The 24,740-nt window shown below is 42.1% G+C and overlaps 1 protein-coding gene across 1 annotated transcript; it reads right to left on the bottom strand.

Moving 5' to 3' along the window:
* Nucleotides 1-21,270: 21,270 nt before the first annotated feature.
* Nucleotides 21,271-24,107, bottom strand: cdkn1ba (cyclin-dependent kinase inhibitor 1Ba). Its single transcript, XM_049566786.1, has 3 exons — nucleotides 23,364-24,107; nucleotides 22,871-23,025; nucleotides 21,271-22,575 (listed from the first exon to the last, which is right to left on the bottom strand). The coding sequence occupies exons 1-2, from the start codon at nucleotides 23,746-23,748 to the stop codon at nucleotides 22,883-22,885; spliced, it is 528 nt and encodes a 175-aa protein (XP_049422743.1). The 5' UTR covers nucleotides 23,749-24,107; the 3' UTR covers nucleotides 21,271-22,575; nucleotides 22,871-22,882.
* Nucleotides 24,108-24,740: the final 633 nt, after the last annotated feature.

The raw sequence follows: 24,740 nt of genomic DNA, 5'->3' as shown, positions 1-24,740 counted from the left end.
TGTCTTCTGTGATTATTTATCCATTTATCCTTGTTGAAAGGAGCTGTTGTTATCATTAGCCATTGGCTACAGCCTACAGAGTGCAAGATATATCCTGTGATACCTACTCTTGAGTATGTGCTGCTTATGTTCTGGCATCTGGTCGCACCTTTTTGGAAAGTCCCGAACACAGCAAAATAAGAAAAAAAAGGAAAATACAGGCAGAGAGCAGGCTCCCTGTAGGGAAATATGGCACCGCAAACTTGTAGCTAATCATAAGTGATGACTGAGAGGGATTAGGCCTATTTTGTACATTTTTTTTCATGTTTGGAAAATCCTGCATATTATACCTTGACTTTTGACTCTGAGAAACTCTGAGTCGGAAGTTAATGTGACTCTTGTGCAACTGTGCATGCACCACACAGAAGCAGGATTTAGGATTCACTTCTCCTTGCGAATTGAGCTAACTTGTTTCTATTTAAAGGTATACTATGCATGACTGTCGGTTACTGTTTCTAAACACACTCACTGGTGAAAGTGGGATTAAAGTCAACCCCAGATTCACTCTTGTTTGGGATTTCGTCTCACTATGCCTTCTGATTACAACCTGACACCTGGTTGGGACCTTTTTATAAAGCCCTGACCTCACCTGAGAGTTGTAGGGGTACACGCACATGAAGATCCTGAGCACAGAAAATGAGAAAATCCAGGCAGAGGCCACAGTCTCTGCAGAAAACCGGACACACTTCTTATGGGTCATAAGTGATGATTTTAAGGGATTAGGCCTCCTTTTGTACACTCCTTTTGTGTTGTTTTTTTGGAGTTTTTTTGTGTGTTTGGAAAATCCTGCATAGTATACCTTTAACGTCTGTTTTATAAAGCCTTGACCTCACCTGAGAGTTGTAGGGGTACACTCCTATAAACATCCTGAGTATATAAAATGTGAAGAAAATAAGAAAATCCAGGCAGTGAGCAGTGCCGAAAAATACACCACACACACTTCTAGTGGGTCATTAGTGATGATTTACAGGGATTACTTCTTACTTATGAGTCTCTACTGGAAAATCCTGCATAGTATACCTTTAAGAGTCATCCATAAAGAATGATTTGTCCATGAATTTGTTTGCAATGCTGAAAGGCTGCAGAGTCAGGTAGTAATTCCCTGTGGGGATAATCACAACAAGCAACCACTTTCACTTTAAACTTATTTAATGCATTGTTAATGTAATAATAATGATTAGTGCAGCTTTAAAATGGCCTTTTTTTGGGTCCCAGTTGCAATGTTTTCTAATAATTATGCAGTAACCTTTGCAGTGTGAAGGCAACATGCAGGAAAATGTAATTCACAGATACGTGTTCTGTTAATCACACTTCAACACTACAAGACAAACAAGGACTATTGTTCTTTTAACTATTTTTGGTACGAGTACAAATGCGGTTGAGAGTTCAGAGTGTGCTCTGTGGTGTCAGCTCGGTGCAAGTTTTCATGAGGAGGGGCGTGGCTACTGTGTAAACCTGTGTGTGTGCTGTGGTGATGGCAATGACAATGGTGGCCTTATGGTTTTATCAGACCCCAGAGAACTGTGTAAATGTAAGATTACTGCACGAGACGCAGAAACTCCGGTAGTAGAGCACGAGATAGGAGAGCTGACACCGATAACAGCAAAATCAAATTCATGGTTTCCTTGCAGTGGTTTCCCCCTTGCTGTAGCTCATGTGTTTGATTTAGAGGCTGTTGCTGCCAAACACACCAGTCCTCCCTCTCTTTCTCTAGTAATGGCAGAAGTGGTGTGTGAAAGCCAAGACATTCCTGCAGTTGTGTGGTAGGATTTCTCTATTTCTTTTGCTGCCTTTTCTTTCTGTCTCTGTATCGAACTCCTCTCCATTTATCTCCCTTTCTCTGTCAGACCAGTGAAAAGCTGTGGTTTCAGCTATCTGCTCTGTGTTAGCTCTCCTTCTTTCTGTCCTTTTCCTTCCTTCTATCCATTTGTGGGCCAGAGAGAAAACTGCCAGCACAGTGTGTTTGTGTGTGCCCTTGGGATGTGACTCAGTGTGCAATCTAAGACAGCCCCTATCATAATGACTGCTCATTACCTACCATGCTCTCATATAAAGATATATTTATACACCCGAGGACATAACCTCATCGCTCATCTACATAACAATTATGGCTCATTTTATAGGCCTCTTTGGAGCCATAGAGGAAGCTCAGAATTCACTCAGTTGCAGAAATGGCCTGGGTGACAGACAGGTTGGGAAATTAACAACAGCCACCAGTCATATTCTGGTTAAATTGTTGCTGTGGCCTGTAAGTTTGTGTACCGAGTTTTTTGGCAGATAGATATATGGATCAGTCAGTGGTCCCTTTGTATTCAGTGTGGTTAGCTGGTAAAATAGTGGAAGTGGTAGTAAAACTTTAAGATTCACCAACCACTATGGTCTGCAGACAAAACACTTTACTATTGTCTCCAATTCCCATGACAAATAGAGTTCAGTGACAACAAAGATGGTTCTGCAATATAAACGTCTGGGATCTGATGCCTACACCAGTCAGGATGTGTCCATTAACAGCCACTACCCTGTCAAAACCAAACAGCAACTTCTGTGGCCGAAAAATGAAGCCAACACGAAAAGTGGCAAAAATTGCAGTTCCTCTAATGGCCACTTGAGGCTGACTCCAAGAGCGAGTCAATCCCCGTTGACCCCCATTTTAAAATGTCCAACTTAACAGCAGAAATAAACATGTTTACAGGCTGATACAAAAAAACCCATTTTTGGTCTGTATGGCTAACTTCAACAATTATGACAACTGTGCAGGAGCTGAATTTTTATATAACTCACCTGTTTACATTTTATGTTTAAAGTTACACATAATCAATAGCATGCCTGCTGTGAGTAGGTGCATGCAATCCATTGACAAGTTGCTACCATTGGGACAGCATTGGTTAGGTATCGTGACCAAGGTGTAACCTCAGATTCACATAGTACAGGTGTAGCCATAGCTGTCGCTATTTCAGTGTGTTTTTAGTTCATGAAAGTTAACTGTAACATTTTGGTCACCAATAAAAAAGTCTTGTTCAGCGTTTGGTTGTACTAAAAGACGTTCGAAGGAGACAGATTTTCAGTTTTTTCAGTAAGTACATTTTTATTTTAATAGTTGTAAGTATGCTTTTGCTAGCAAACATTAGCATTAATGTTAGTATTATCACAGTTAATCATAGCTGTAAATGCACTGTGCTAACCAAGCTAGCGTTAGGGTTATCTCTACCCTCTCGTCCAAATATGAGATATATAAGAGTCTGCAAAACAATGGGCGACACGTTGGAGGCTACATCCAGAAGAATTATTTCCTTAGATTTCATTGCAGAAAAATTAGCTTGTCATACATCTATCATTGACTGGTCAACGAAATGTAGGCTGCAGTGAGTTTGTTACTTTGGAAGTTTGTAATTTCCGTAAACAGATACCTGCATACGTATGCAGAATCTGTAGGCAATGCCAAGATTTTGGTATTCGAAACATGCTGGTTTCAGTTTGTAGTCCTTAAATATAGTCTGTGCCACATTTGAGTGGCAGTCATTAAACAGCTGTGTGTGGAGAGGCGGAAAACATTGGCCGAAATGTAATCTCAGAACTCATTAGCTATCCTCAGATGAAAAGTTAGCTTCATATTAACTTTTTTTAAAAAAAAATATATATATATATATCTGCATTCATACGTGGATATCTGTTTATAGAGATTAGCTGCAATGAGCGGCATACAGAAGAGGCTTTGGCCCAAATATGTGCTGCACAATGGAACCCCCAAAATACTGGCCAAGGGGTTCAAAGATTGGGATGTTTGTGGCTCTGGCTCCTGTTGGATTCTGTTTGTCTTGTGGTATCATGTTTGCAGATGATGCACTATACTTTGTTTTCGGTCATAGACCTACATTGTTTTTGTCTAAAAACAAACCAATGAGCCCACCTGTAGTCCTGGCATCTGACATGTTACTTCACCATGAACATGAGCATTGTAGTTTATTTTGTTTGCGTATCACGTACAACGTCCTGCTGCTGGACGAACTCACCAAATCCCTTGCTGATAGCAGCACCTAACAAATGCACTTGCATGCCTTTTCTCTTTTTTGAGTTACATGCACTACAGTGTACTTGTGCAATACTATTTTAAGTATATATTTGTGACACATTTTAAATTTGTATGTCTTAAGTAAGAATGAATGGGCTTGGAGCTGTAAACCACAGACAGGTTAGGGAAGCCAGAAAGTAGGGATTAAGAAGAAAACACATTACTGCGAAACTTTATCTGATTGGCAGCTGTAACCTGTATGACCAGGTTACTTATAAAAGCATGAGAGGGCTGAGGGAGGGACGTCAGTGTTGCTTTTATCTTGACTCATCTATAGTATTTTCAAATAGTACCTGTGTAAACACAGCTCAGGTTATGATTACAAAAATACATATGCAAGTTTGCACACTTCACTTAGGCTACAATCCAAAGCCATTTCAATAGAAAAGATAGCTTCAGATGTTTGCAACTACTTGACAACCTAGTATCATGGCTGTTCAACAAATAATGCAAGCCAACCTACTTGGCTTAAACACTTTTAGCTAGATGTTTATTCAAGACATAGCGTGCAAAATTGACCCAAAACTGACTTTAAACTGAACAAAATGAACACTAAAAGTAGCACTCCTCTCTCATGTGTAAGTGAAATTACTGCATGTTGATCATTCATAGCAATTTTCATTAAGAATAGTCATCACTACTGATAAGAACACAAGTTGGCTTCTGCAGAAGGACGCTGTTTAAACCTTGGCAGCTGAAAGTAGAAAGAAAGGCAGAGGTGTAATAAATTGCATGATAAGTCAACGTTGCACAGATGTGATACAGTGATGCAGAACGTGTGAATAGTACAAGGACATCAAGGAAATGAAAAACATATGGAGCGTTTCACTCAAAGCCGAGCCTAAAATCATTTTGAAAGCATAAAAGAAATGAATTATATACAAACCAAAAAAAGGATTCTTACAATTTGAGGCCTCGCCAAAGAGCTTATTTGATTTAGGAGAATTGCAACGGCAAACTTTATCAGAGAAACAGTGTGCTGCCATTTATACCTGAACTTTGAACTTGGCAACAAATAGTTCGATTTTTCGTCCATCTGTCAGTTGATTGTGCACAGTAGACTGCCCTTTGTGTCGGCACACTTGAAGCAAACCCAAAGTACATTTGCTTGCGTGTGACCCGAGAGCTTAATTACAGTTAATGATCAACCAATACAGCCACATTACAGCTTATCACAGCCTAAATGCATCATCATCAATCATAAAAAAAGGGGAGCCATGCTTTTGGATCAGGTTTAAATGCACACAGGTGCGTCTTGTTGATTTCATTGTGTGGACAGATGGTTAATGTCCAGAGGGCAGTTAGGTGGCTGGTGCTGACCATGCTGATTTGCTCCCCCTGTGATAGTTATATAATATGATACAATTCTGACTGGAAACATCTGGTTTTTAGGGTTTTAATATCAAGGAACAGGCCAAGTCCATAGTGTCTTTATGAAGTTACAGAGGTGACACTAATAGTGTTAAAAAAGATTTCAAATGAGTGATGTATATTTGTTTATTTGTGAGAAAAAAAACTCGGTTCAGTGGTTTTCCTTTCAGCAGTGATGTACTGGATGTGACATTTGGCTTGTGGTTTAGCCGGAGACATACATGTTGTTTTCTGTTAGAGCTCGCTGCTCACTCTCACACACACACACACAAGCGCTTCACCAGTGCAAAGCGTGGGTGCAGGTTTTACCCTTGTTTGATCTGATCAATGTCTGACAAACCAGATAAAAGAGCTGCTTCAAGAGTGAAAGTGTGTGGGAAGTAATAGCTTCAGGCTGTGTGTGTGTGTGTGTGTGTGTGTGTGTGTGTGTGTGTGTGTGTGTGCGCATGCGCTAATGAGAAAGTGCATGAGCCTGGTAAATGTGTGGGCCATCAGTGACCCTGATACCACAAAAATTTTGAAAAAAAAAAAACATTGCATGCAGACATCTGCCTTCATTCTTACTCTTAATTTTTCTCCCACACCCCCAGAAAATTTCGTATCTGTCTGTCCGTACCTGCCGTGCAGCAGTTGCTACTCACAGCACAGTTGCCATGGTTGTGCAATAACTAAAATGCCTAATTTCTGCAACAGCCAGACTTGCTCAGTCATCACATTATACTTATATAAAAGCATCAGTTTTACAGAAGTACATCTCTGACTCCCACATCTCACCTCCTGCTGCGGTTGATTATACATTGAGAGATTAGCCTCCGATGCCTTATTTTCAATTTAGCAGACCAGTCACAATGACTAATGCTCATCGTCTCTCTCAGCAAAATGCTGACACAAATCAACAGCAGCATGGAGCTGAAGCTGCAGATGTGGGGTTTTAACATCTGTAAATCATCTCTCCGGGTAAACTGAGACAGCCAGGATAAATGTGGGCAGTGGAAGTGAACGGGATGCGCTTCCCTCTCGCTGAACTGGACTCCCAACTGTGGTTGTGGTTGCACCGGGCAGCTTGCAGGCCTGAGTGTGGGTTGTGTTTGTGCATGTTTAACTCCTCCAAACTGAGAGTTTGGGAGTATTCTCGGGTTGATTTTACTCTTCGAGGGAGTAAAAAAGATTTGCAAAGAAAAAGAGACCTAAAAAAGTGATTATCATCAATACACAGTTTGAGATATGATCTGTTTTTTAAAGATAAATCCATGCTACCGTCATGTTTATAGTGGCTTTTATCTTCTGTGGGTAAGTGGTCAAAGATGATGGTCAAAGTTTTACTTATCCAGTGAAATATTTCAACAACTTTTTGATGGATTGGCGTAAAATTGGAAATTTTTTCTCCACCATGAGGTTCTCATTTGTGGTTTTAAATGAAAATGCCTCAGCAACTATTGAATGGATTGCCAGTAAATTTAGCACACACATACATTTCCTTTGTGTATCATAATGTTGGTGATCCAGGACTTTTCATCTAGAGCTACGATCAGATCAGAAATTCAGTTTGTCAAATGTTTTGTTTTATGACTGAATAGTTGCCTTAACTGTACTTTGGGTTTTGTGCTGTATAGCAAATGTTAGCATGCTTACAGGGTAAACTGAGATGGTGAACGCTGATGACATTACACCTGCTAAACATCATTAGTAAGCCTAGTAATTGCTAGGATGCTAACATAAGTGCTGTGGCTGAGTAGGCTACAGCCTCACAGAGGCCCCCCACCCCCCCCCCCCCCAAAAAGGTTTTTTTTTTTAACTGTTTTTTTCTGTCATGAGTACTTTCATACAGAACATACGGGGAGGTAATTCAGTAATCCAGTCCTTTCATCTTATCGCATTTAACCATAGTTGTCTTCATTTTTGTTGACGGGCAGTGGTGGCTGGTATGTGATGAAAATTTTGAGCCATGACTCCTTCTATTCTGGCTCCCAATAACACAACAAGACAACATTTTAAGACTCCTATGTAGCCTACAGCCCTGTGGTGGAGGGTTGTGTTTTGCCTCCAGCTAATACAATACAATGACGTCATGGCCCAAAAAGGTTTATAAGGATCAAGAGGCAATGTCTGGGGCTGAGAAATGAAGCCAACGCCAAAGTTCCATAAACTGCAATTCCTCTAATGGCCACTTGAGGCTGACTCCAGAAGCCAGTAAATCCTCATAGACCTCTATGTTAAAATGCTGCACTTTACAGAAGAAAGAAACATGTTTACAGGCTGGTACAAAAACAGTGTTGGTCTCAATGGCTAATTTCAACATTCATGACAACTGTACGGGGGCTGAATTTTTATATAACCCGCTCGATAACATTTTATTGAGGTTTTAAGTTATGCATTATTATAGGCGGGACAGCTTGACCTGTCTGTCAGGTGTTGCTACAGTTGCTTATTCACAGCACCACCCTCTCATCCAAATATGGTCACCTGTGGCTCCAAAAAACCAAGATGGTGCAGCCAGAATGCCGAAGTAGAGGCTACAGAATGGGAGTCCACAAACACACAGTCACAGTAGCTACATCCAATATTTTCATCTGTCTATGATGAGGATTATAAACACAAACCAGCAACACAGAGGCTCCATCAGGCTCCCAGGAAGTGCACTGGACTATGAAGCCAATTTTACACAATGGTCAAATTGTGGAATTACAGCTTCCATGTATGTTATTTGATGCCATTGGGCCCAAAAAGACTTTTTCCCATGGACTTACATTGGCAAAGAGATGTCTTAAAATCGGTGGATAATTTTTTTGACCATCACAACCCCAGCACAATGACTTCTTTCACAGTCTGAATTTAATTTATTTAGTCCGATAACATTTAGAAAAAATTGAAGAGCCACATGATTAAATCATTTTATCCCAATTCAAGTTAGCAAAGGGCCAAACTGGAAGTAGCCCATCAGCCAGCAAAGTCTCTAATGCTCTTGCTCTATGGGCCCAATAATCCTGAAGGTCCAGTTAATTTAACACCTGGGAAGTTGAACATTCTTGACTTTATGTGGCACTGAGCAACTCTCATAGGCATGAACGGGGCCCTGCCTCCTATGCTTTATTTATTTGTCTTTAGACAGCCATGGAATCCATGGTCCAAACCAAGACAGCAAACATTTTTACTCCTTTCAACCTTTACAAGGGCAGCACGTACCAAATCCACTCCTTCTGTTCTTACCGTTCACAGTAAAAGCCCTAAACATATGCACTACTTAACTGTTTACCACACGGAACTCAAATTCACTAAAAGTAAATTCAGTAAAATAACTTACAGTAGCTTTGGCTGTACAAAAAGTTACAGGTGTACCTCAGACAGACTGCCACATCCTGCTCTGGGTCAACAGTTTCCTGGTAATTGTCATAAATTTGAATTGCTGATGATGAGTCAATTTACATCAAGACTTTCTGGCGAACAAATATTTCAACTGTCGCAAATTTGCATCACTGCTGGCATGAATAGCTTTGATGCAAAATATTCACAGAGAAGTATTTTGCATTTTAGTGTGTTTAATTATCATGCCCCTGGTGTGTGAAGGCCTGTAGTCAAAGAAGACAAAAAACAGTGTTAAAAAGTTCCCCAGATAGAAACACAGAGAGGAGACAAATTCAAAAACTGTTTTTTAAGTTCCAGCTGTTCCTAAAAGTTCATGGCCTTCCTCCACAAGGGTTTCAGTAGATTTGTTGGTTGGCTAAGGTCATGCATTTTTATCCACAGTCAAAATACACATACTGGTGTCGACTGCAGGGCAAGTTGGTCCCTTCTGGAAGAGGTCAACTCTCTGGGGTGAGCCAGTAGTTTAGACTGAGAACATCCCCCATCCTGAAACTGCAGCCTTTCACCTATTCTGCCCTTGGGTCAAAACCTCAGTGGATGGAAACATGGGGAAAACAACATGAGGGAAAGTGTACAAGGTGGTGTTTTGCCCCTGATGAGACACAGCATCTCTCTCAGCCTTCTTTTTGCTCATTCACGCTTTTTCAGTCACATGAGTCTTGACATTCAGTCCAGACGCTCTAACATCAGCCTCTGCTATTACCCTTATATCACCTCGGCACAAGCTGTGATGACAGTCACATGCTGAACATCTCTATTCGTACACTGTGCTGCAAGGCAGCCCAGTAATTATAAAACCTGTCCTATATGCAGGTTCCATCCCACCAACAACAGTGTGATCCAGAAAAATAGAGGGGGTAAAGGTTAAACACTAGGCCATGGTTGTGGTTATGGTCTGTGAAGCCTAGCAGAGGAGTCTGAGTTTGAATGCAGTCAGAGGGAGTTCGTCATGGGAGGTTTAACTTGCTGAAATGACCCATGGTCACTGAAAATGACCTTGGACAACATGCCTAAACCTTTAAGTGTATAGTTTTATGCAATAAACTACAGTACAAATGAAGTCCACTATACTTCATTTCTGAGGAACACTTTACAAAGCATATTATAGCACTTATATTGCACTGTAAAGTAATTCCCTACCTTTGTGGTAGCTTTAATAGCAAAAATGAACTTTACTCTATTTTATTACATTGCTTTGCTGAATACTTCATATATTGCTGCTTTGTCAGTGGCCTTTCACTGCTACATATTATGCGCTAGGTATCCTGCATCTCCTGGTGACGTTGCCGGACGCCACAGCCAACAAAGCCCATGGTTAGATTTAGGCAACAAAAGCAGGTCGTTAGGTTAAGGGAAAAATCATCATGGATTGGCTCCACATTCACACAGGAAGCAAACACCAGGCTCCCAAGTGAAAGTCCAAGGTCTGTTGGACCCATCCACCACTCCTCCTGCCCAGCCTATAGATACTTTCCACCTCCTTACACATCGTTACCAACAGGGTTTCAACCTGACCCTGTCTAGTATCATACCAACGTGACAGGTGCCATCCAGCCAACTAGCAGCGTATCATAACACTACGAAAGGTTACATCCGGCTACGTTACAAACGATGCCAACTGGCAGTGTATCATACTGCAGCAACAAAACAGTGGTATTTGCAATCTTCAGAATGGGAGCAGGCTGATATTTCTGAGATGCAATACCAGGCCCCCAAGAAGTGCGCCAGGCTTTGAAGCCAATTTTTTTAGTGGTCAAACAGTGGAATTACATTTGTCTTGTGATGCTATTTGGTCCAGAAAAGTTCTTCCATGGTGAAAGAGAAATCTGTAAATTAGTGGAAGAATTTTTTTGAGCATCACAACCCCATTGGCTCTACACACCACTGAGCAACTGTCATAGGAATGAATGGAGCCCCGCCTCCATCTCTGTATCCCGTTCCCTTATACATCCATGGGCAAAACAGTTGCAGTTAGGGGGTACTCAGACATTGATCAAAACCACAGATCATTTTTTTTAACCGAACTTTTTTTTTCTTTTTTTTCTTTTTTTACCAAGCCCAGGTGCTTTTTGGCAAGTAGCAGACATACACAAGCTCGTTACAATGTTGTTACATTAACGAGCGCTTGAGTAACACTTCAAAAGCGACTCGGCAATAATGTAGCTGGTCACGCTGTTACTGTGGCGCTAGTGGGGTGAACACAGCATTAACGACTTTATTTTTAGACACCGGTGAGCGACAAATTTAGCAGCGTATTCAGAACATTGTGGAAAAAGCAAGAAATATACTATACCATAATTCAATACCATGCATGCTGCTCAGAAAAATTGCAGTCCACGACTTTCACATGTTTTGTTGAGGATTTTTCTATCCAATCTAATTAAACAATGTTTTAAAGTGTGTATTACCATATATGCCAATGAATGTGCAATGGTGTCATCAATATGCGAATGATCTTATGAAGTAATCTGGTGACTTAGCAACTTTTGGAGCTGGTGCTTGCAACTTGTACTGTAAGATTTGGCAGCTCTGCCACTGTGCCTGAGTACAGCCTCACAGAGCAGCTAGCATGGCTGTTATGTGAGAAACCACTAAATTCAAACAATTCTTTACACACTGAACATGTTTGGTCATTGTTTCTCCTCTGGGTTGTTTTTTCTGACAACTTAATTTATGACTAAGATGTTTTTCAGCGGTTGACTGTCATGCCTGGAAACACACCAACATGGAGAGATTTCAAACTAGTCCCTTCTTCCAATTGTATTATAAGATAACATCTGCTGGAAAAAAATAAAATAAAAAATGGATGTACACTGTGATGGATTTCCTGTCTCAAGAGAGTTTTAAGTTGCAGTAATTTGATTTTCACACTATACTGAAATTACAGGCTTTGGACTTGGACAAAAGTTGGCTGTAATATGAAACATAAGTGAGTTGGAGTGAATGGGTCAAAACACAAAAAAACCCCCACAAGTACAGTCTATGAAGTGTTTGCTTTTTTAAGCTGCTCTGAGATGACTCAACCATGAAATGACTAGAATATAACAATTTGGGTGAAAAGCGAGAAGCAAACTGCTCCTACGTCCTGATATTTGACTTTAAAAAAACATTCATGAGCCTCCCTCCCCCTCTTTCAGAAATCTCCCCGGAGCCTTCGTGTGGGTATTTAGCCTTTAACATTTGTCCCCATGGAGGGTCGTGACCCAGACTCATCCAATCACAGCACCAATCACGCACATTAGAGGATCTGCTTTGCCCTCACCCTGACCTGTGAGTGCTGATACTTCCTGTAGCCACACGTCTGTCCTCGGGTCAAACATTACTCACTGCCAAAAACCCCCTCAGCTTGGGGTCATCCAAGGCCGGCGTTCATTTCATAGTTGTTTACTTTTACGCAATTTGCAAACAGTCTGATTAATATGTCGTTGAGGTGATACGCTGACAGATACATTGCACAGTATCCACCCATGCATTTATCTTGGCAGCGTTTAATAGCCTGTCAAATACAACTATTTCTTAGCAAAGCCAAAGAATGAGCGGCAAGTGCGGAGGTCACTGAATCGCACTTTTTACGAAGACAAATGCACACACACTTCATCTACATGGTTGCTTAAAAACATTTGCACACACACATGGACAGTTACATAGGAAAAATCACTGACAATGCATTCCCAGATGGATTTAACAAAGGTATACAAGGGAACTGAAAAAACTCCTATCACTGCCTCTACACACCCACACATCCAAACACACATACACACACAGGAGTAACATTGTGGCTGTCTGGCTGAGGCTCGCATGCCATCACCCAGCTGCCTGAAACCTTGATGTATACGGGGGAAAGGAAATGGCCCCCGGGTTATTAGCTGGAGCACGAGTCACCTCAGCAGCTGATTGTTGCCTTATTTCAACTGAGTTGTTCTTCCTCTCTCCTCTCTGACTCACATTTCATCGAACCCTCGGGGCAAGATGAAAGAAATCAAAGGCATGTGACCCGCAAAGGGATGGAAGAGAGGCTGCGATGGTGTGTTTATGTGTGTGTGTGTAGGTCTTAAAACTCAAGGGAACATTCAGTCAGCCCTGAGGTCATAAAACAGTTTGTTTCCATGGCTTTAATACAGTGGATTCATCAATTATCAGATACACCAGTTGCTCATTTGTCGTGTTTTTGACAAAGTTTCTGTTTGCTGTCTTGTTGATACAGTCAGTGTCTAGTCGTAGTTAGGGGGTGTGGTCGGCGAGGGGCAAAACATTCCTTTCCTCCAGCCTGAAAATGCTGGAAAGCACATATTTTGAACTCTTAATACAAACACAATTACAATAGATACAAGTTAATAGCTTACCATAATATCAGTACCCTACAGCCATTACGAGACAGTAGAGCAATGCTAACGTCACTCAATACCATTAGCCTATATGTTGACGACATGCTAGTAACGTTAGAACAACCTCAAGAACAACAGGCTCACAACTTTTTTACCAATGGCTAAACGGCCTAATACTGTTTGGATAAAGTGTTAAAGGAGAAGTCGGGTGTTTTGCGCTTTGAGCCACATTTCTGGGTTGTTTAAGACGAAATAGAGTGGTTATGACCAAAATAGTGACGACTGCTCATTTTCAGAGAATTTGGCTTTCCCCTGCCTGGCTTAACACTGCTGCCTATGGCCATGTGTATATCTGTCCTAAAACCACCCTAAACATTTGTTTTCAAAGCCATGAAACTCACCGAGTGGCCAGTGGTGTTCATTGATGTTCTGACATAAAAATCGTAGCAAACTGTGTTTCCTTGATGATTTATTTGACATTTTATCAACCCCACTGGTTTTCTATAGGAAGCCTCATTGTCTGTTGGTAGCAATCCTCCACTGGAAACGGAAAGGGCGCTGTTTACGACAAGGTCGTAGTCATTGTAGTCTTTTATCTCAGCGAAAGTGCCGGCTCGACAGTGCTGTGTGCGCTCCTGAACGAGAGAACAAGAACGAACGAAAAAGTTTTGTAATAAGTTTAAACAACTGCACAATGGATTACTTGCTTGTAAACAACCTTCACAGTATGATGCCTTTGAACACAATGCCAGCCTTCTTCTTCTGCTTCTTCTCTGTGTACCGTTACATTGCAATGGTTTCCTGCCAGCTGGCAACACCCGCTTAAAGGAGCATTATCACCATCAAGTGGGCTGGAGTGTGTAACGCTTCAGGGTCAAACGAACGATCAAACGGAAGTTTACACACAGGTGTGAGGCAGTTGAAAAAATAGTTCTACAATCGAGATGAATAGTGAAAACACGGATGGAAACCACAGTTTGCTACGATTTTGCCGGTTCGATCCCGGGTGTGGGAGCCCTTCTGTGCGGAGTTTGCATGTTCTCCCCTTGTCAGTGTGGGTTCTCTCTCAGGGTACTCCGGCTTCCTCCCACAGTCCAAAGACATGCAGATTGGGGATAGGTTGTCCGTAGGTGTGAACGTGAGCGTGAATGGTTGTCTGTCTCTATGTGTCAGCCCTGTGATAGTCTGGCGACCTGTCCAGGGTGTACCCTGCCTCTCGCCCGATGTCAGCTGGGATAGGCTCCAGCCCCCCGTGACCCTCAAGAGGATAAGTGGTTAGAAAATGGATGAATGGATGATTGTTGGAATAGTGGAAAGTCGAACCAAGATCATTTCTGTGATATTTTATTGAAATGGAGTCTGGTAGGTTTGACGACAGCAATTTGAGGGCTGTTTCTGGTTAAACAAAAAGGATGTTACTCTTTAACAAAGAGGTCTATCTCTGCAGGGTTCCTTCTAATAATCTTGTCAGACACTTATAATAGCAATGTGAGCCTGTCTGTGGTAAAAACAAGCACTTTTAGTAGATGTAAACTGACGATGCGGACATGCCCGGAGTGTTAGCCTTACAGCTTGGATGCTGCTCACGCTCAATATTGAACCAATCTCAAAAAATGCTGTTCCTATTAATCACTTAAAAGCAAAAACACTTAAAACTAGGGTCCAGGTAAAAATATACCTTTAACTCTATATTTTTAAGTTTATTTGATGTGCAAAAAGCAACACAGCAACTCTTCAGCATGGTAGCGAATGCTATGTTTCCCCCCTCAGCGTAAAAGGACGTGACGTTTACTGGACGTTCCCATAAACACTGACTTTATCTATTTAACCACACTTGCTGTTACCACCTCAAACCACGAGTGTCGCATGTGTACTATTAAACCACTGTCAGTCTACACAGTAAATCCATAGGAATTGTACTCATGAAACGACAGCAGTAGCTTCTATCCACTTAACTAAAGGCCATTTGTATGAATTAGTAGAGAACATAGCAGGCCTGCACCGTGTTGGTGACCCCTGCTGCAAGGCAAACTAAACACTCCAGTGCTGCAGCAGCAGGCCAGCCAGCATCCGAGGCCACACAGCCAGGCCGCATGAGTCACACAGTCCCGAGCAAAAACCAAAATGTGTAAAAACTTCACATTGGCAGATTAGTTTGTTTACATCCTGCACTGGACGTGATTTGGCCAGGCTGCGGCAAGACGCAGCCAGAAAGCCCGTCTTCCCTTCCCTCCCTTTAACTCGATCCTTCCCTGCCTCTCTGCCTCTTTTTCTCTCTCCCTTCCTTCTTTTCTTTCTTCCCTCCTAACTATCTCCACCTCATCTCTCCTTCTCGCACTGCTGCCAAGAGCACATGACCATGAGGCAGAGTGAAGCGGAAAAACAAAGCAGCCCTGCCCTTGTAAAAATTTTTTAAATGAAGTTAAAAAAAAAAAAAAAAAATCAGACAAATTAATAACAACACCAAACAGATGGGGAAGTTGTATTTCCAGGATAAAACAAGACATTTGTAAAAAGAGAAGAAAAAAAACCTTTCCCCCCAACGGAGTTCGCCAAGTCATGAGCTCATACTTTATAGGCCCTCTGCTGAATATCTATTCATAGCGTCAGCTCCAAGATGTCAGACTTTTATGACCCATTTCTCCTCTCGTTATCTGCAGCAACATTTAGGGGCCTGCTAATTTAACGCTGGAAATATGGAAGTGTTTTCCTGACTTGGAAGCACGCTCGGGATAGCTCACAGTGAACGGGCGTGTACGGGGAATGATTAAACTACTCGTACTTCTTGAAACGTACAGGAAGACTGGTAAAAGTCAACATGTGGCTGCGGCTTTGTGTGCATGTGTGAGCGTCTTTTTCACACCAAGCTGGAGTATAATGATGAACAGGGTCAGTCTGGGGTAACAAGCACAGAGACACCCACGCCCTCGATCTGCGGTGGTTTTGAGGTCATGCCTGGCACGGCTCTCTGAGGGGGGTGACATCATATCTGCATCACGGCGTACTGTAGAACTACTGCCTCCCTTCCTGCACCAGCAGGGTAAACGACTCTTCTCTCTGAAAGTTTTCTCCTTCTCTAAATTAAGCTGCATCCTGACACTGTTGTTGGAACCCTCATAACCTGCCAGAATATCAGTGTTTCAGCTTGACTTTGTGTATCACAGCAAAAATCCCCCAGATAGGCGCTACAGGGTGTGACAGCAGGTTCACAATGGGCTGCCAGCACCAAACAAAGCTCCCTTTAAAGGCTCTGCACATCAACACAGGTGATCTGAGTTCTTACTAAAGACAAAAAAACTAATCAGGGTGATGTCAATCATGCCTGCACATGCCAACAGAGAAGAGGTCTCATCAGGCAAACTAAGTGAAAGCACCTGCGTGGGTGAACGAAGGGTGTGAGACACATCTAAACAACACATGTATCTTAAATCCTGAAGTAATGCAGATGTTTCACAGATACTGAAAGGAAATGTATGATATTCCCCACTTCTACTGAATGCACAACATTTGTTTTTTCATGTTTTTAAACACTGAGTTAAAGGGATAGTTTGGGGTTTTTTTTAAATGGGGTTGTATGAGGTACTTATCCATAGTAGTGTATTACCTACAATAGATGCCATTTGGCACGCCCCCAGTTTGGAGAAGCAGGCTGCAGTGTGAGATGGAAGCTAAGCAATGTACTGCTGTGGATGGGACTCAGCAATAAACAGTATTTTAGCAACCTGAACAGAGTCCCACCTTAAACAACCAATATCAGGTCAAGTGTGCTTGATACTGAAAGTATTTTCACTGCTTTATCTTTCCATCAGACAGCAGTGTCCAACAGGGAACTTAAGTTGTTCTTCAATGCCAGACTCCATTAAGAAAAACGGTGATTTAAGATAACAGAACACAGGAGCTAGTTCTGTATCACTGCCTTGATCAGGTCTTCTTTTGTGCATTGCTGTGTGACTTCGGCACTGAAATCGGTAAGTTTGAATTCACCAAAGTCACACAATAACACAAACTAACTGATTGAGGCAGCAGTAGACCAGCAGCTCCTGTGTTCAGTGGGCTAAAATTACTGTTTTTCTCAATGGAGTCTGCTTGTTTGAAGAGAGCATAGATGTAGAGCGTTAGTCCATTTAAAGCGGTCAAAATACTCTCAATAAAGTGTACACTTAAACTTGTATTTTTTTTTTAGGTGGCTAAAATATGCTTTCCACAACAGTACTTTGCTTAGCTCCTGTGTCAGACTCCAGCCTGCTTTTAAAGTCAGGGTGTGCCGACTACCATCTGCTGTAGGTAATACACTGACTATGGATAAGTACCTAATGCAACCCCACTTCAAAGGATCTGAACTGTCCCTTTAACCTCAAAAATATCCAATTCTGAAATATCTGCCATTCAGTTTAACAGTGTAAATGTGCCCACCTGAATGTTCTGTGCCCCATCAGGCCCAAACAGCCTGATCCTAATCTGACAAGGTGGAATTTATGTGCACATTATGCTTTGTTGTGGTACAAGATTCAGAAAGATAATTCATCACAAACTTACGTTGGTGCTACCAAACAAAATGACATCTTAAACGTTATGTTAGTGGTATTACTCATCTGTGGTAGAGCATGAGCACTCATTCATGTATTGTTTTTGTTGTTATGATGCTGACACCTAAGAACATCAAGAGGAAATTGGCATTTCAGTAACCAGAACACACTGTCACTTAGAACAAACATGGGGCAACTAGTCTGGCTCTGTCCATAGGTCACAAAATCTGCCTGTCAATATCTCCAAAATTCACTGTTGTATTTGTTTAAATCCTGACAAAAATTGTGTAAAAATTACATGTTGCAAAACCATTATGTCCTGAACTGTTTCTTGACTGGGAGCACTGACCTCATAGACTTATTTGCCACTGCCGTGAGGTTGCCTGGCAACCAGTGGAGACTGCAGGATGTCACTGTGCCCAGTCCAGGCCACCAGGAAAGCCGCTGAGCTTTGCAGCCAATTTTTCCCAGTGGCCACTTAGAATATTGCAGCAGAAAAAATCCTTTGCAGCCCAAAAGGCATTTTCACCATAGGCCACCATTGTAAAAGAGACATCTGTAGAGCTGTTGACAGGACACCTCAAACTACAAAAAAAAAAATTGAGTCATGGAGGTTTTAAATTTGTAAATCTTTCCTGGAGCCCAGAAAACTGATTTTAAAAATATCTGACGTCGTTACAATGTAAAGTGTATGAGCCCAGCAGGAACTTGTTGGCAGGGCCAGCAGGAGAAACACTACTGCACATATTCAGTTGGCCGTATACCACAGAAGTAAACCTGGAAGCTAGAATTCCAACTCCACTGGATTAAATAGGTGCCAACTTGGCGTCCAGTATCTAGTTTTATGAAAATCTATGGCCCAGTCAAGAAAAAAGTAACTAAGCATTTTTCCCAAAATGTCAAACTATTCCTTTAAGTTCAGTTACAAGCTGAATAAAATGTAATTGAACAAAAACATTGTCGGTATCAGTTGTGGCAGCAACCTGTGAACGTGCTAGTGGACACCGGTGGTGAGGGAGGCCGTCAGGCTGAAGAGGGAGGCCTTTCTGAGCCCTGGGGTCTCCTGCAGCAGCAGACAGGTACCGGTTGGCCAGAGGGGCTGCAGCTACGGCAGTTGCAAAAACATGGGTGTGAGAGGAGTTCTGGGAGGCTATGGAGAAGGACTTTTGGTTGGCCTCAAGGAAGTTCTGGCAGACCATTAGACGCCTCAGGAAGGAAAGCAGGGCTTGTCTCTGGCTGTGTACAGCTGGGGAGGAGGCCTACTGACCCAGATTGGGGACATTGTCAAGTGGTGGAAGGCGTACTTTGAGGAACTCCTGAACCTTCTGTGGAGGAGGCAGAGTCTGAAGACTCAGTAGAACTTTCGTCCATACCCCTGGCAGAAGTCGCCGAGGAAGTCAAAAGGCTCCCCAGTGGCAAGGCGCCAGGTGTGGATGAGATTCGCCCTGAGATGCTGAAGGCTCTGGACAGTGTTGGGCTGTCTTGAATGATCGATTAAAGGGAAATTTCGGTTTATTTCAACCCGTCTCCTATCGTCCTAAATTTGGTTCAAGTGACTAGTGACATACAGATAATAGTTAGCATGTTAGCCGTTAGCCTAGATACAGCCGTAGCGTCAGACCTGTTAAAACGTAAGTGAACGGGAACCCCTTCAAGTGCAAAGTTAGTCCACTAAACAAGCTTTTTTTCCCACAAAGACCACCTCATATCGTTAGGATAAATGTCAGGGAACATATAGAAAACGACACGTAAACGTGTTGTCTTACCTTACCGGTGTGCTGCCATGTTTGTTTACAATGTAGCTCTGCTTTCCGGCCGAAATATCGCGAGAACAAGCAGTGATCTCATATCATGCCTGAACAAGTGGCAACAGCTGGAAGGCAGAACCGGACAGTCGCATGAACGGAGGAGGAGGAGAGAGAGAGAGGTACAACAGGTAACGTTAGAGGACGAGAGAGGAGGAATGGCTGCCACAAGGCTTTAGCTCTGGAGATTGGTGGTGTACCTGTGAATGCTGTGCCCCAATGCCCACAGAAGAGGAATGCCTCTGTTGCAAGGAATGGGAACGGTTGCAGCCTTATTTTCAAGATCTGGATGTGACTGAGGACGAGACACCTTCACCTGGAGTAACGTTAGTATCCAGCTGGGCTTTATCTAGAGCTGGCGAGATATATTTCGGCCGGAAAGCAGAGCTACATTGTAAACAAACAGGATATAGAATCTTTCTTGAATGAACATTTCCTTGAAAAAAAGACTTGTGCCTGTACCTTTCCCAGATCAGTTATGAGGCAAATGTCAAGGGCTTTATAGCAGGCCACATGGTGGCGCTATTGTGTCCAAATCAGCTCAGAAAATATAATGTTTCCCCCAAATTTAACTGAAATCTACTTAGCAGTGCCCAAAACAAAGCAAAAGGACCAGATTTAGACAGAGACAAAAACAAACAGGATTGAAAAATTCCTCAAAGTGGAAGTAATAAAAAACAAAATGATGGATGAGATGGATTGGACATATTTGCACTTCTGAAGTTCATGCCGATACATTTTAACATTATGCTGTCATCTGACATGTCCTGTGTTCAGAAGGAAAAAATGTGTGATGTCAAAAACAGAGAACATCAATGAGTTAAAGTGTTGCAATCCTCTCTAAGAGTTTACAAAAAGGCCATGAGCTCACTGCAGTCCCAGCCAGTATGAGATATTGTAGGAATAGCTCTCTCTCTCACTCACTCTGTATTTGACTCCTACACGCTGGTATCAACAGGAAAGAGGCAGCCAATGAAACTAATTGGGTGGTGTGTGTTTTATGAAAAGAACAGCCTGTACTGTCCCGGGCTCCCTCCCACTGCTCTGTGACTGGCTGGCTCCTAAGTGGTCTGCTTTTCCTCTCTCTGCTGTGATTGGAGCCAGGGAATGCCAGTAACTACTAACTTTTTTTTTTTCCTCAGGACGTACCCTTGTTGTTTTCAACTTTGGAGGCAGAGCTGGGCTATGACGAGCACAGTCACAGTCTGCACTCTGGTGCCGTGCCTGCACTCAGGATGTACACGGTGTGCTGGATTTCAGGCCAACCACACGCATTATATCACTTTATTGTAGCCAATATGACATGTACAGCTGTAGGAAACACAAGGGGGCTGTTGTAGAAATGCTTTGTGAGTCAGGTTCCTGGAGAAATAAGCTCCTAGCTGAATTAGTTTTACATTTTAATGCACATAGTGGACCTTTAAAACCTCGCTGTAAGTTATTTACTTGTGCAGATATGTTACGCATAGATCCTGATCGTATCACTGCTGCCAGTCCTCACACTAAAGAACTCATTACACCTCTTTAATAACATGCTTGTATCTCTATTAGGCCTTTGTTCAAGACTTAATAATCCCTATGACCCATCCGCCAGTTTAAATGGGCGGATCACTTTAAAGTGTGTTTGTTAAGGGTGGAGTGTTTGTGTGCTTTGCAATCAAAAATAGCGAACACATGCATTTATTATTACACCAGCGTTGCCTTTTAATCAATCAAACCGCAGGCTGAAAGAAAAGAGAGAAAGAAAAAAAAATACAAAGACACACAGGATATAAAATCGATTATTAGGCTCAGTTTTGCAACAGTTTATTTATCTTAAAAACAATAATGAAAATATATATTTACAAAAATGTTGCTTTGGGAAGCTGTACATACACCCACAACAAAAAAAGCACAACATAAATAAGTTAGTATAATTTTTTCAGTGTTTTAGAAAAAAAAAAAAGGCACACAGGTACACTTCAAAGTTTTACACCAAGTGAGGCAGTGTCACTTTGTTTTTCTGCCCTACAAAAAAAAAAAAAAAAAAAAAGAGTAATTAACAATAGTGCAATTACATGTTCCACATGAATTCCACACCACAAAGACAAATCTTTGATTCACATATTTGCATAATAAGCAGCCCAGTGATTTTTTTTTTTAACATATTTTACATCTATGTTAACCTGGACTACACCACTTATTACAAGGGGCGGATTGTGTGGCCGGAAAGCCACTAAAAAAAAATATGCACCTAATTTAAAAAATAAAAAGCTAATTCTTAGGATTATTAGCAAATACTGTTAAAAATTTGGTTGGATATTGCTCAGCAGTTTTGCCACCCTCCCACCCCACCCCACCCCTCACCCCCAGAACAAAAGGCACAAACTTTGGCAAAAAAAGAAAAAAGAAAAAAAAGATAAAAGGGGAGAGGAAAAAGAAAGAAAAATGGGGGGAATAAGGAGACAATATTTGCATGTAAACTTTATCCTGTCATGGCTGTTCCCAGTTAGATGGACCAACTTACAGTGTGGCCATCTGGGCCTTCAAAAAAAAACAAGATATATATAACACTGGGACAAATAAAGCCATTAAAAAAAGGTGAAGACATTTTTGTTTCCACACAACCCTGACTTTTTTTGAAATCTGCATTTTTTTTTTTTAACTTACATCAATTACCTGAATAATGATACAACAAATGACCACTTTAAAACAAAACAATATTTCTCTGCTGGAAATTGCACTGCAACTTCCCGAGTCAAATTCACACAATTATTCAAATAACATTTAACAAAAAGAAAGGTATGAAAAGCATAGTATGCTTTTGTTTTATGTGCTACATCTGAAACATAGGTAGTAGATAAAAAAAATATGAGCAAAAATCCATTTGCACACTGCTACATTGTCTGCTGCTTCTGAGGCAATTTTTTTTTTTTAAATGAAATGAGTGCCAAAACTTGATAGTGTACATATTCAGTGCTTGTGCAGCCTTTCCTCCTCCCTTCTGTAGAATGAGGCTGCTTTTAGATTTTTCTCTCTCCCACCTGTCAGATGATGAGAAAGGCTACAGTATACCACCAGCAACAGGTCTCCCAGCTCTGCGGGACAGAAAAAGAGGAAACGGTGGCTGTTGAATGGTGCAATTGAAAAAAAAAAAAAAAAAAACAGTTGCTCACTCTTTTGATATCCCTCATGCAGACACGCACACACACGTACACACACGCACAGAGTGAACAGTCATAGCTGGAGGAGTTGTGGAAGATGAAAAAAAATAAATGCAAGTTTGAGCGGCTGGTGACGTATGCAGGACAGCAACAAGCACACACACCTCCAAGATCTCTCTATAGTAGCTTCCATTCACATTGTTTTATGGGAGATATGATGGTTTCTTACTTGGCACTGGTTTCACTGGACCTCGTTCCCCTCTGGCCTGCTGGGTCTCTCCTCCGCGGCTTGCACCGCCTGACTTCCTGCACCGTCCGACTGGTCTTCATCATCATCTTTGTCGGTATGCGACCTTTTACTCTGACACTCGCCGGAGCAGGGACCTGGCAGACATAAAAAAGTTGTCAGGATGTGTGTGAGGCTGCACGTTCACTTTAAAAGGCACCTGACATCCACGGCATGCTGGAGAAATTTAAAAGCGAGGATAGTTTGAAAAAAAATGTGCAAGCTGTGTAAAAATAAGCGCGGGTTTGCTGCTTTCAAAGAGCGTGCATTACACTGTCATGCTCGTTAATAATAAGAGGTTAAATACTACAGAATGCATCGATACCGAGTGTAGCCTGCGGGTGCACCCTTGACACAACTGTTGCTTTGCGCGTCTGCATTGCGGCACAGCTCAAACACAAAACGGCGTAGCACTCGTAAGAACAAAGTAAATCACCTGAGTCCCCTGAACGCCTCTTCCTCCCACCGTCTCTGCGTGCTCGCTCCGGCCGCCGCTCACTCCTCTCCTCGATATCCTGTGGCGGCTGGCTCCCGTGAGGCGCCCTGTGGTAAAACTCCGGCGCGTCGCTGTCCTCCTGCCACTCGTATCTCCGCGGAGAGAGCGGTCTGTCGCTCACCGGGTCGTAGTTATACATCTCCGTGAAACGCTGCACATCTTCCTGTATCGACGCATCCACATACCTCCGTATCTCCTCAGGGTCAGGTCGGCCGAAAAGATTTCTGCTGACCGAAGCTCTGACGTTGTCCGGCAGCCGCGCGTCCACCCTCTCCACTGTCGGGCTCGCATTAGAAAGGCGAACATCTGACATTTTGTTGCACATATGACACAGAAACAAAAACACACAACTTCTGTTTCCAAGTAGTAATCCTTTCAAATGCAAAGTCACGGGGATGATGCGTGCATAACTCCGCGCGTATCATCCAAAACGCGTACGCACAACAACAACCAGCCAAAAAAAAAAAAAAAAAAAAAAAAAAAAAAAAAAAAAGAAGGAATTAAAGCGTCTCCAAGGGCGCAGGGGCGTTTAAGAAAGCCACTCCTGTCAGGTCCGTAGTAAGGCTGATGAAAACAACAAGTCAAGTCATAACAGCCAACATGGCGTTAGAGGGTGCTATGAGTGAAGGAGGAAAGTTGACATCAAGGACTATTTAAACAGAGACGGCGCTTCATTGGTCTGCGCGCAAGGACCGCCCATAGTGCAATCTTAAAGTCGAACAGGAGCAACAACAACACAGAGCTGGATTGGATTAACTCTACACATGAATATGACCCAATTAATCCGTATGATAAGTTAAATGCATAAAGAGTAGAAGAAGAAGATGCTGTGCTTATAAAAGATGTTTTATCCGTCCATTAGCACATCATTTGTAGCAGCAGGCTTCAGGTTAACTAGACACTTACAGGTCAAAGATACCATTTGATCTCATTAAATGTCTTGTACTTTGTGCTCATGCACTGTAAAGTCTCCTGCATTTCAAAAAAACACACAAGTAAACAACAACAGACAGATTTATCTCAAGTGTGAGGTCTTGCTCCAGGCTGCTAATATTATCACAGGAATCAATTATCAAACGATGGTGCGAGTGCTGACAGATAGCACTGCTTGATCTGATTTGGTGTCACATAAGTGGTTTAGGCACACTTGATTCAATCAGTGTGAAGCCATTCAGTCATAGCTTCAAGGCTACTCAAGGACAATGAGATGCTAAAATGAGGGTTTATGCAGGAAAATGACCAAAAAAAAAAAAAAAAAAGCAAGCCACAAATCTGTCTCCTGGCATCCGATGACATCAGCTCTCGGGGCAAAAAGCC

The sequence above is a fragment of the Epinephelus fuscoguttatus genome, linkage group LG22 (assembly GCF_011397635.1).
Source record: "Epinephelus fuscoguttatus linkage group LG22, E.fuscoguttatus.final_Chr_v1".
In the NCBI taxonomy this organism is placed as follows: Eukaryota; Metazoa; Chordata; class Actinopteri; order Perciformes; family Serranidae; genus Epinephelus; species Epinephelus fuscoguttatus.
The sequence above is the reverse complement of the archived record's forward strand: the minus strand, read 5'-3'. Positions and strand labels throughout refer to the sequence as shown.

Excerpts from the sequence above, each read along its gene's own strand:
- cdkn1ba (XM_049566786.1), bottom strand. The coding sequence starts at position 23,748 with ATGTGCAACAAAATGTCAGATGTTCGCCTTTCTAATGCGAGCCCGACA. Across the intron at positions 23,026-23,363 it reads GAGGCGTTCAGGGGACTCAG|GTCCCTGCTCCGGCGAGTGT; the intron begins GTGATTTACTTT and ends TATGTCTGCCAG.